The sequence below is a fragment of the Drosophila rhopaloa genome, unplaced genomic scaffold (genome assembly GCF_018152115.1).
Source record: "Drosophila rhopaloa isolate 14029-0021.01 unplaced genomic scaffold, ASM1815211v1 contig_12, whole genome shotgun sequence".
Lineage (NCBI taxonomy): Eukaryota > Metazoa > Arthropoda > Insecta > Diptera > Drosophilidae > Drosophila > Drosophila rhopaloa.
The window spans coordinates 47,956-61,038 of NW_025334995.1; the positions used below are offsets into that span (position 1 = coordinate 47,956).

A 13,083-nucleotide genomic window follows, 5' to 3' on the forward strand; every position below is an offset into this window, starting at 1 on the left:
GGCCTGGATGGCTGCCATCCCTCTAGTCTAGGCCATTGTTTAACCCACTCGAAGAGGTGTCGCCTGTCCTCCTACACGTGAAAAGGAATACAAACAGAAAAAACGCAACTACATAAATCCCCCGGCGGAACAACTGTGTACTCTGGTGGATGCGCTTTTTATGATATTTTTGGGATATATATGTATATATGTATAGTGAAAACTATAAAAATGAAAAAGGCTTGAACACTTTTCAACACTCTATAATGTTGAAAAGATATTATTTCAGTTGAAATTCGTTTTTTTTATCAAAGGGAAATAAATCGGTTTAAATAAAAATTAAAATTAAAGATTATTCTTAAAAACCGTACTATTATTTTTTTTTGGTTCAACAGATTTACCGAATACAGCCGAATATTTTAACATGTGTGACGATAAGCCAATTTGTTAAATTGATAATATAAATATAAATTTGTATATACATATGTTGGCCATTTTGAGAAAATTAAAAAAAAAGTGCTTTTCCTTGTCAATACTGAGTGAATTGGCCTTAAGTTACTATTTTTTTGATTCCCCGAAGTTTTTCAGCAGTGAACATTGCCAGAAGCATGTGTCGACCTAGAGACCTTCACACTCACATGGGCAATGATAGTTCCTCATATAGTCAACGACGATTGCCCTTGTCCTTACCCTTTGCCCTCTGCCCTTATCCCCGCCCCTGTTGCTCCGCTGTAGCGATGCCGCGGGTCGTGGACGTATCTGAGGTGCATTGTTTATGTGCTTTGGTCCGGTAAGTGGGTCTCTGATTGCGGAAATTAGCTGGTGCCAAGTCGTTGTCTGAACCGAACCGAGTGGAGGTCCTGTTGTGTGGGGCGCTGTTTTCTTTTCATTTGATGGATATGCATGCAAACCGTTGTGGCCCAGCTGATGTGGCACTTTCTCATCCTAAACAGACGCCAGATGGCTGGCTTGGTTTGGCTGGCTTTGGTTTACGTCGCTGTGGTTGGCGGTATTTACGGTTTTGCGGTTATTAAAAGTGTCAAAAGCGTGCAAATAACGATGACAGCAACCAGAGCAATTTCCGTACAGTGTATGGCTGGGATGTTGTGCATGAGAAAGTAATGCTATCCAGGTGTCAATGTTGTGGCAAAGGGTAAAGTGCCAGCTCTTTTACGATGATCTTATGTAATATCTTTAAAAGCATTATTTTCTTTATTTCGATAATTAGTAGAATATTTTTATTCTTGAGCTTGTCTCACATAAACAGAAAAACGGATACTTATGGTAAATTGATAAACGACGGAGAAACTACATTTAAACAATTTGTCTATGTGCTAAAGATTTAATATAATTAGACTGTAGTCATTAATAATATAAATATCCTTAGTAAGGTCATATTTTTACATTAAAAATTATTAAAAAATCGAAAAAATGTTTAAATGTATGGTAGATCAAAATTTTTGGTCAGCTTCTATTTATTTGGTAAATTTAAAACAAGAAAGCAACATTCTCAAAACCGAACAATTATTTTAATAACGCCAGCGTTAGGGGATAAATATACCTTGCCGCCAGTTGGCGCCAAATATATGTTGTTTTACCGCACCGATAGACTTACACATTGCACATCTATTGGCGGGATATTTATTTTAAAGATGGTTAACAGAGTAATGTTTATCTAATTGGGGAAATCGACAATGGAGTTCTTTTTTGTGTTTCTTACTCGCCCAAAATCTTTTTTAACACCCACCAAAAATGTTCACTGCCGATAAATGAATGTATTTAAGTAGGCTTTGTATTTTTCCTTCCCCCCCATGTTCCTGTCTCTCCAACTCTATATAGTATATTTGGCATGAGCAAAAAGTTGTACAGCGCGGACGACTCATTCAGCCTGATTCCAAGTTGCGATGGCGCCGCATGTGCTTTAGCACCCGGCATAGGCTCGAAATCGTGAATAGACTTAGGCCGGGAAAGCGCTGCAGGATGTGGATGTGCGGCGGAAAATATACGGGACACCATTGAAATTGCTCTCAATGTGGCTGTGTTTTTGCATTCCCATTTCGATTTCAATTTCAATTCCGCTCGCATTTTTGCAACAAATTTAAGTGCCCCATGGCCCTTAAAAGTAGTAAAGAGGTTAAAAAAGCACATAAAACGCACATGGTTGCGACGCTGGCTTTGTGTGCCCCGATTATGGGTCCTACAAAGTATGCAATTAAAAGTCGGTCGAAATCTCAAGGTTCGCTTATTTTTAGCGGCACTGGGCCAATAAAAATCGCTTGCCAATCGCAAAAGGTGCAGTGATAACGAAATAAGCCCCTTACCCTTTGACCCACCTCCCAACCGCATGGCATACATATTTTGTGAGGAAATGTTGCAGGGTAGAGGGCCCAGAATGGCTGCTGATGAGATGCCTTTGACTGCAGGCTGCCAGGGCCGCGATGGCATATTGTAAGAGTCCCATCCCCACCCCGCCCCTCCTCCGCTCGGGAAAGATGCAGAAGAAAGGCGGTGAAAGCAGCTGCCGCCGTCGCGTCCAAGCTGAGTGAGTGATGTGGCAACAATTTTTTATGCGTTTGCAGCAAACAGCAGTATACTACACATACAGTGGGGATTGGCTAAGGCCTAAGGCGTTAATGAGGCGTGGAGAAAGTTGATCAGCTGGAAAACCAAAAGTGGTTCTACAAAATCACATTTCAACAAGATTCAAAACTAGTTAATAATTTAAAGTACCCTAAAAAATTGCGAACGGCTTTGATTAAATTTTTCATTTTGCTGATTCAAGAAGAAATAACATAATAGGTAGGGAGTCAATAAATCCATTAATTCGTTTTTTAAAACTTGCTTTTAATTATTTATTATAATTTTTAAATGTACAAACAACTGACATGATGAATTTCTCTGTGAGTTTGCCAAATGTTACCATCTTTGTTTTATGGTTTAAGACCTAGAAGTTTCGGTTTCTTATCATTTGTTATTTCCAAATAATTTTGTTTCAGTAATTAATAATTAAGAATGAAGTTCAACTAAAAAATCGACAATATTTTTTTTGTCTTTAATATTGAATTATATTATGTTTAAAGACTACTTAATTGTTATTTTCTTTCCCTGCCTGTAACCTTAGCCTTTATTCCTTTCGAAAACATCATATTCATTTTATCGCGCACAGACGCACGCTGCATTCTAGAGCAAAATTAAAATCTTAGCACAGAATTTGCGCACATTGAGTCGACAAAGCTAGAGACAGCCAAAACGGATGAAAAGTTCAGGGTCTAATTGAAGAGCCCGCACATGAATTGGACTGGCCCGAAAGCTGATGATTAATGAATGATTTATGCGCTGGAAAGTGTGTCGTAATTAGCATATTATGTAAATCAAGGAAACCAGCAGAAAAACTGACCAGAAAGCTTTTCCATTCGGATAAGCGAGCGGAAGGTCTAGTCAGATTAATTGCTGTCATTCAGCCTGTGTTTTTAATTAACATGCAGCACGCTCCATTTGCTCGAGTCTACAAGCGGGAAGTGCTTTTCTCAGCCCTCATAAGTATGCATTGCCGTCGGCTCTGTTTGCATTAGCTTTTAGCCGAAACCGAGCTAATGTTTAATAATTGCTTTGTTGTAATTAAAACTTTTTGTCAATGTTTACGCCGAGGGTGAGAGCTTCAGAAAGAGGATCCACCCCATCCTTAATCCCTTGGTGAATACTTTAATTTTGAATTTCCCGATTGCATTGAAAGGAGGCAGCAAAATTCGAAATGGGCGTAAGCAAGGAAGAGTTTCTGCAATTGCTAATTTGTATCTGTGTTGCGGTTGAGTGGCCAGAATGGAACCAAATCCACCGAACTAAGTCCATCCGATCCCTGCTCAGTGACGGCGGCACGTACTGTTGGCTTGGAAGCAGTCAGCTGAGAACCCAGAACCGCATTCTTGGCCAGCCTTGGAATATCCCATTATTATGCAAACCACAGCCCCAAACTTTCCTTTCTTTTATTTTACTTTGCTCCTTATTCGGACTCTCCGAGTGTTTTTTGGCTCTTAAAATAATTTTCATCACGCCCGCTGATTGATTGATTGGTAGATGGATGTCCCCATCCCGTTTGGGGCCGTCCTATTAAATGAATGCATTAAAATGTATATGCATCAAGTGAGAGACTGAATGAAAAGCCTGAAATTGTGCATGCCAGATGAAAATATTGAATTCAAATAATTTCCTCTTCACCGAATTTAGTGCTTTTGTGTTCGCTAAGAGTCTATGAGCCATATTATTTTGCTGAAGTAGCTTTTAGGCTTAAGGAAGCAATTAGGCGGCATTTAATCGGGTCATCGAGGCGTATGCGTTATGGAAACGAAAATACCGCAATCAGTTGAATAGTTTTATGGGGCGCTTACTTTTGTTCGCCTAAATAAATGATTGCTTGGCCTGTGAATGCTTGGAAAAACACGTTCGATTGTTTGGCTGTAGCAGCGGGGCGTATACGTTATTTAAAATGAGACTTTAATGGATGGACGTTGGATGTTTATTGGGCGAACGATTGAAGCTCAGCGGGTGCTGCCGAGCAATATCCTCACAGAGAGCACAGTCATTTCAAGCAATTTCATTCATTAAATCACCGAGCATATTAATGCAGAGAAGCACATACAACTTGCAACTTAATTTGTATATTTAATTATTTTTCAATTAGTATTTTAATTGATTTATGCGACAACATCATTTACAATTCCGCAGCCGCGTCGCAACGTTTCGTATCGGAGCTTAATGTGTCATTACAATTCGGTGACCAAACATCTTCGGAAGGACAGCGTAAATCATTGCCAATTTAATTGAAAAGATTAAACATTACAAATATCAATATTTCATTGATTACATTGGCAGGCTTAACTGCATTAATTTTGATGGCATATAAAGGTTTCCTCCTGTCCGTTTTTTGTTTATTTTTTTCTGCGGCTTTATTGGATGTAAATAAAATGTCACAGTTTGCCTCGATTGACAAACAAAATCGTCCGAATCAGTTGGACAGTCGTGACTTCCTGTACGTAGATAAGGAAATATCTTTATGAATTATATGTAATTTTAAGAATGCATTCTCCGACACATTACTTTAATATTTTGCAATAAAGTTTTTATCGGAACTAATATCTCTTTAAGAATGCGACTTAAATATATTCAAACAAGAGTTAAAAGAGTTGTATTGCGCCTTGACAGACAGCCAACAAAATAAAAAGTCCTGAATTATTAAAAATGCTTTTAGAGTTGTTCGAGCCCTAAACCTTATTTTACTAAACGATGCCGGGCTGTAGGTTAAGTGCAGTCCACATATATTTATATATATGTATATTCTTTCGTATATATTTATTTACATATGTACATGAACATATGAACGTAGATTTGTATCTGTGTCAAAGTCTTATTGAAATTTTCATGAGCAGCAGTCCGAGCAGATAATATCGCTTGCCTTTTGATTAGATTTTATGTAAATACTTTCTGGGCAACGAACCCCAAAGATGGAAAAGCTGGGGCTTGGGGTAAAGATGCGCTGGGAAAGAGCAGCCGCAGACCGGAAAAACCAAATAAATAAATAATCATGCGGTTGGCGCGAAAGTAAGCCGCGCTTTTCAAATTGGTATAAATGCGGCACGCTCTGGGACAAAGAAGCCTCCCTGGATCACCGCCCCCAGGGGCGTATAGCCGGGATTTTCGCCACGCGATTGTGCAAAGTCTGTTACTTAAAAGCCACAACATGAAATAAAATAATAATCATGCTGTTGAAAAACGACTCCCCAGCCCCCCAAGAATCATTCTTGCACCTGTAAGAACAGCCTTGGCTCAAGAAGTTTTTTGGTGGCCCGCACTCGGAAGTTGTGCCGTTTAATTAATTAAAGGTGTTCAAATAATACATTACGTCGCATTTGGGAAATTCGTTCTTTCGTTTCTCCATGTTCTCTCAGGGTTTTCCCAGTGTGGAGTTTTTTATTTCATGGCAGGCGTTTAGGCTATAGACATTTGTTTTTTCTAGGATCAAGCAAGCAAGGAAAACAAGTCAAACAAAAATCTTTAGAAGAAAAATTTGCACTGCTTCTAGTGAGCGGGATTTTTTAAGAAAAAAATATATATTTTTTAATTTGTTTCACCGTATTGCTATTTTTAACAACGTTATTTATTTTAGGGTAAATTTTATAAGAATCGTATTATTTATTTTTAATGGTTCCTATTGTTATATTATAGACTTTATTTATTAAACATTTGTTGTTTATAGTCTTAATGTTTTTGGGATTGTATTTTTCGATACAAATTGACTTTTTTGATTACGAATAAATTAAAATTGAATATATCATATGTTTACAAATTTGGGAACTAAAAATGCTCAATACATGTCGGCCAAATTTAAACAAATAAATTTTCACATCTAACACCTTTAATTTGTATTCCCAAGAACTCATTATCAGAAATGCATGCCAGTTCTTTCCCGGTATACTGCTTACCTGCAATTACAACTTATATATTTCTGGTCGAGCCTTGCGGCTTCCTTTGAGTTTTCTTGCCACTACCACAACACCTTGCACATCGTCTATGGTCTCTCGCTTTGAGCTGCAATTGCCGTAAACATTTTGTTGAACTTTTCATTTGATTATGCTTGAGTGCGATTACAAGTTATAATTGTTAGCAATTTATTTATTACACAAGAATGAATTCTTTTAATTGGTTTAGCCCGACGTTGCGAACACTCATTTGCGAAATTTTTGGTTTGGCTTCGGTAGCATTGCCACGCTAAAGGAGCCAAGAAAACTTTTCACTAGAACTTAATGGTTTGCTTTCGTTTTCCTGTGCGTAATGAATCGATGAAGATCGAGAGACAATCGAACCGGAATCAATTTGCGTTGACTTCGTCGGAAAGTTGTTATTGGTTGGGAAGTTGTCACTTGAACTTTTGCGGGAATTGTTGAATTGGCAGCTAGCTAATGTCGCATCGGCGCCAGAGTCACGAGAGATGGAAGAGCTTGTTGCCAGAGACGCCGCCTGCTTTCCGCCACTCGCGTCCACACCCAACGCCAATTCGCACGGAACTGAACGACGCCGTTCACGCGGTCCGTCCTTAAACTTCAGCCACCCGCAACAGTTCGCCGCCTCTTCGTCGGCTCTTGGCCGGGCCGAAACGAATCGGGTCGGGTCGGAACGAGTGGGCCGCGTCGGCAAAGCAGTGCACGGCCGCTCTTAGCGGGCCTCTCTTAGTTGCCAAACTGTTGATTCAGTTTGGATTCAAAATTTGTTTTAGCAATGCAATGAAACCAAAAGGATCCACAAAATGTTTGGTTTTGACTACCGACTTTTTATTAGATCCATTGCAACAAGAAATGCAGGCAAAGCTGTTCCGACCCCATAAAACAGCGATCTGCGGAATCTGTGAAACAATAAATGTTTTCGCCTACTCATATATGGTTAAGATTTGTGCACGAAATTAACACTTAACAAGAAAGGAATCTACAAGTCAATAAACTGACATAAATATGCCCAAATATACAAGGAGCAAGTATGAAATAATCAGCGCTGATATTGCTAACTTACTCAGCGATCGATCCATGACTTCAAACGAATGAGGCAATGCAATGTTCGAACTTTATTAAAACGATGAACAAGCATACCATTTGTTTTTAATACAAAAAGTGTTTCTAAATGAAAAAGCTTTTCTACCAACCTTCCCTTTGCGAACGAAGAATACCTTTTTCACTTTTTCCTCTCGACAAATGTTGGTAGTTGCTGGGAAATGGAATTGACATGGAAAAGCGCACAGCAGAGACAGCTGCAAGAAGTGACATTCTCATCAGACATTCATGGCTGCATGACGAGCTTGAGAGCTGTTGTTACTCGCACACTGCGTTGTTGCAATGATACAATAATTTGCTGTTGCTTCTGCCGCTCCGGTTATTGTTCTTGCAGATTTGTTGGCTCCAGGCAGGAAACACAATTATCTTGCAGCATGGGTCTGAAAAAGATGAGAGGTGCTGCCTGGTTTATTTCGAAGCTCATACCTCAGCCGGATATAATCCAAGCCTCAGTTGTTGTGGGTCATTCCATGCTGTTTTCCTGTTACAGCACCTCCTCCTTGCTCTTGTCAATTAAAGTTTTAGAAGCTGCATGTCAAAGCAAATTATCCTGCATACAGACGTACGCAGCCGTGAAAGCCATTGGAAACAGTGACAAAAAGTAAATGACAAACTCTGTCGAAGGTCCTGGCTAAATCATAAAGCCAAGTGTGCTCTTGTCTGAAAGTGGAGAAGCCGGCATAAGATCGGCAGGAGTGGTTAACATTGGTAGTCTGTCATAACAAGGCCAACACATTTAAGAGTGTGATTCACATGTGGATTGCTTGACAGACCGGACGGCATTGCACTATAGAACTTAATGCACTTTTTAAAAAGGGGTACAAGGTGAGTACATCACTCTTTGCGATTAACTTCATCTTGTAGTGTACGCTTTAACGAACTTTACCTTATGCTTCACTGTTTATGCCAGGACATAATGTTATAAAATTCGGATTTCTTTTCGAAAAGTAAAGAATTGGTGTCCAATAATATCTGTAATTGTTAATTTATTTTCTTAAAATCATGCATTATTTTAGTATAACAAATAATGGAGTCCACTAAATTCTTTCACAAAATATTCTTTTCTTAATATAGACACAATTCCAAAATCATCATCATGAAATATTTCCCAAAAAGCCGTAATTTTCCCATAGTGCAATGCTTCAAAGCCCCAATTCACCTTAACCACACACTTACAGATGTCTGTCTGGGTTTATGGGTCAGACAAATTTTCATATCATTCCCACAAAAAAACAACTGCAACCCGAATACAAATAACAGACGCTCATTTTGGGTTCCAAATGTATACACTACCGAAAAAGTTCAATCTGCCTTTTGTATTTCTTGAAAAAGGGAAAAAAAAGCTTTACAAATTACAAAAAAAATAATTAAATCATTTTAGAACATTTTCTCTGTTATTTTGGCTTGAATAAATCTAGTGTTCGATGATACCAAAGAGGAATTTACGTAAGACCGGAAACAATTTTCTTAATTTGACCCGAGTGGAATATCCACAAATTATTTTACATTTCACTACGACTGTCAACCCCCAACAAATAATAATTTATCTCCGAGTACAAAAAAATCAAAATGAAAAATGAAAAGTTGCAAATTACAATGGTCTGGATCGATAGTTGGCCAATATACAGTGTGCATATGCATATGCATTCTATATCCCCGTGCGGATATATGCAGTATCTCGTGTCTGCGTTATTGTTGTTGCCATCCGATTGTGTTTGTAGTTGTTTATGGCACAAATGAATTGGCATCTTTCGAATACTTTCGGCTTGCCTGGCCTGCGGAGGATTTCCACGTTTCCCCTTCCTTCTGCCAGTCCATTTCCCATTTCCCACTTTCCCGTTGCCGCTCTTTTTCACTGCATAATCGCCAGAGATGTTTGCCTGCTTGTTTGCTATTCTGTGTTTTGGGTTTGCCGCTCTGGTGTATTTGTGTGTGCTTTCTGGCAATGCATTGAACCAGAAATATGTAGATATGCCAATGAGTTCCTTTCATTTTTGGACCTCTTTGTGTGCCATTTGCCGTTTGTGAGAGTGTAGCGCCAAAAAGTGGGCCCCGAGCTTCTGTCAGCAGCTTTAAAGCAAGAATTTTCTCTGCACAGCGCGAAGGCCAATTAGCCTGACTGCATGTGTGCTTACCTAATTATTAAATTTCCGTGGCCCAGTTCCCATTTCACATCTTTACCATCATCTTCAAACACCTAGGTTTTATTGATTTTCACCAACCTCCTCAACAGTGTTGCTGTCCAGCCAACATAGTTTCTCTAAATACGTGAATAACTGCTGCAATGCGTTTAAAAATCAAATCAACTATTCAATAAATTTAAATTGAAATTATTTTAATAATTCCTTGAAATATTTACTATTAAAAAGCTTTCGGTAGTTTAATTAGGTTTTTAAAAAAGCTTTCTAAATTTCAAAAATATTTTCTTAATTTTATTATTATATTTAAAATGCTGCCATTTGGTTTCCTCAAAATATATTTTTCAAAGAGAAAACCTTTGTATGCCAATTACATTTACGTTTTCTTTTGTATTACTAGCTCTTGGGATAAAAAAAAACAAACAAAGATATTCCAATTCTAGATTCATTTCATGAATGCGGACCAAAAGAATCCGCTTTTGTGGCTGCGGAATCTCATAAAAGATTAGCAACGAAAATGTTGCCTCAGTTGCGGCTTCTTTTAATTATGCGTGCAGGGATTTTTTTATTTTCGCCTCTTTTGTGCGCCTTGTTGGCACACGAAATGCTGAAGTTGATGGCAGTTGGCTCAAGGAATTCCATTTGGCCTGAATGCAATAAAACAATTTAATTAAATTTTATGTGATCCAAGTGAAAGTAAATGAAAGCAAATAAACCACAATAAACCCGTGGCAGATGGCACATATTCTGGGTGTCCAGCCTGTCTAGGGATTCGGACCTATCTCCATGTGGCAATTATGAGCTTAATGGCGTGTCTAAGTCCGTCTCCTCTGCCGTTCCCACTCAGACGACCCGTGCATTTTCAATTTGCCACAAACTGTCACACATCATCGGGACGAAAAGCCTGCCCATTCTGATCTGTTCCTTGAGTTGTTTAAAAACTTTGGCTTTAAGCGACTGTTTGCCAAATATTTCACTCTGCTTCCTTGGTCCCTGTGTGTTTCTGATTTATGCATGTGTTTAAAATGTTTAGCCTGTGCATAAATCGTTGGCAAAGTTTTTGCTTGGCCTGGCTCCTCCACATTCTCCTTCTCAGCCACTTTGGCTGGGCTATCCATCCGGTGCTCTTCCTACTTTGGGCTCATTGACCACTTTTCTGTTTGTGTTTATGTTCTGGCCTAGAAATTTCCTTTGTTTGCTGATTGAAATTGACTTTCAAGAGGCGCCAGTTGGCCTACTGAGCGCAAAGGCCCCCGAAAGAGCCGCATCGAATTGAGGGAAGCAATGGCTTCTTGCTGGGTCATTGAAAAGGTCAGAACATGAGGGATGTGCCGCATTTCCAATGATTCTACTCATTTGTCAGAGCATTATCCATGACAAGAATTTATGCATATCCTTAGCATTTAAGTTAGTTGGTATCTTCTAAATTTGTTCAATAGAGATGAGTTTTGCGATTCCTTCAGGCAGTAATTTTAAGGTCAAAATAGAATCAAGCTACATATTCCAAACCTGATTATGGATTTAGTCAATTGTCCTACTTTTTTAGTAACGGATTGTCAAGGTTTTTCTATTACAAAAACGAACTTATCAATTAAGAATTCGTTTTAGACCATATTATATATTATATAATAATTGTTATATAAAAGTAACACTAAGCAAAACAACAGCACCTTTTTAATTGCATTGTTGAAGTTAATTTTATAATATACTTTAAAAGTTGTATAAATTAATCTATTAATGCTTTCAGTAGCCTGGCCAATTCATTACCGCAATCTTGATTTGGTCTGCTATTACTGTCTTCGCACTAGGCCAATTAATCCTTATGTCGAACGCACTTCTACTTGAATCAATTGGAAGGATATCTGCCCAGTAAATGAGACTTATCTTATTCAAATGTAAGTCTTCGGCCTCAATTAGTTGTAAATACAAGCTCACTTGAACAATGCTCGACCATGATTATGGGAAAATAACAAGCACACGCCAGGTGTGCCTGGAATGGCTGTTAGATGGATGTGGCTAGCATTTGTAAGACGTTTTTGTAGGGGAATTGTGAATATCAAGGGTGCTCGGGGTTAGTTCGTAAACAAAGCCAATTAACAGCGGCCACAACAACCTATTGCAGCTCAAGATGTCCAATCCGAGAGGCTTTGGTTCCGTCTCCCGGCAACTAATCTCCCCATGACCACTCCCTTATTGATTGTGCGAAGTTTGACGGGCACGTAAAAGACTGCGAGATGAACTAAGTCGGAGAATGCGAGAAACCAGAAGCTCAAGAAGCGCCATTGGATTAGTTCTGATTTCGATTCGTGCGGCACGTTTTCGCAACATCTTTCTAGTTTATATTTGCTTTCTTAATTTCCCAAGATTCTTTTCGTTTTTGCTTAGTCTAAAAAAAAATATAATTGTAGTTAGGAATATGCCAGATTAGAAATGTTCTCTTATCATCAAAAATTAAAAAAAAAGGATTAAAAAATTACTGAGAAAATATGAAAATAAAGCTGTAGGGTAACATTTTACACTATTGCCGGTCCAACTGTTTTGTCTGATCTTCAAAATGAGTAGAGAAATTCAAAACATTTTAAAAACCGGTTTGGTGCTTGACCTATTGAAGATTATACAATTGTAGATTTATTATTTATATAGCGTTGCAAAATACATGCGAAATAAAGTACCGTGAAATGTCAGGCGCCTAAAAGGTTTAGCTCTACCGAACTATAAGCGGAATGTACACGTCGTGAAGGTGGAAAACTCTTCTTAGACCATTTCGATTCGCAGAGCTATGAAGATCTCCCTGATAAACCTCTGCATTGTAACGCTGGTGCTGCTGCTCTGCTGCTTCGCCGTGGAAACGGAAGCCAAGGCCAAGAAGTGTAAGGCCCCTCTCAAATGGAACGCGAAGTTAAAGAAATGCACGAAACCCAAAAAGGGGGGGCCGAAGAAGACAACTGCCGCAGGTGGCTCAACGGCAGCAGCAGATGCTGCGGCCACGACTGCAGCTCCAGCTTAGAAACTTTCTTAAACGATCCTGCATGAGTCAATAAAAGGGAAGAGGAAGGGAATTCCACTTGAGGCGGGAAAATGGAACCCTATTGGCTAAGCTCAAGACTTTTTCTCTGATGGCCAAAGTAAGGGTTCTGCTGTTTGAAAGCCAGACTTCTATTGCGACTATCCTCCAAAGAAATTGAATAAGCCCGTTCATTGGAGCATCAAAGGTGCTGCCCGCCGAGCTGCTCGAATCATCTGTCCAGGGTGGCGGAGGATAGGAATCGCAATAGGAGCCCCTTCCTATTAGCCGCCTTCACAGCATGTGTGGCACGCAAAGAAATAGAAATGCCACTGCAATCCAGCTCCTTTGGGTCCCTCGCTTGCTT

General features: G+C 39.1%; 2 protein-coding genes across 2 annotated transcripts in view; one reads left to right on the forward strand and one right to left on the reverse strand.

Annotated features, from left to right (window-relative positions):
• The window catches only part of LOC108042227 (tyramine/octopamine receptor), a 40,272-nt gene extending 33,264 nt beyond the window's left edge, over positions 1-7,008 (reverse strand). Inside the window, exon 1 of the mRNA XM_044456569.1 lies at positions 6,456-7,008. The gene's annotated coding sequence lies outside the window, so the exon portion shown is untranslated. The remainder of the gene's footprint in view (positions 1-6,455) is intronic.
• A 5,453-nt stretch (positions 7,009-12,461) lies between these two features.
• Positions 12,462-12,809, forward strand: LOC108038853. Its single transcript, XM_017115716.2, has one exon. It carries the CDS (start codon positions 12,492-12,494, stop codon positions 12,717-12,719), a length of 228 nt encoding a protein of 75 aa, XP_016971205.2. The 5' UTR covers positions 12,462-12,491; the 3' UTR covers positions 12,720-12,809.
• The last annotated feature ends 274 nt before the right edge of the window (positions 12,810-13,083 follow it).

Excerpts from the sequence above, each read along its gene's own strand:
- LOC108038853 (XM_017115716.2), top strand. The coding sequence starts at position 12,492 with ATGAAGATCTCCCTGATAAACCTCTGCATTGTAACGCTGGTGCTGCTG.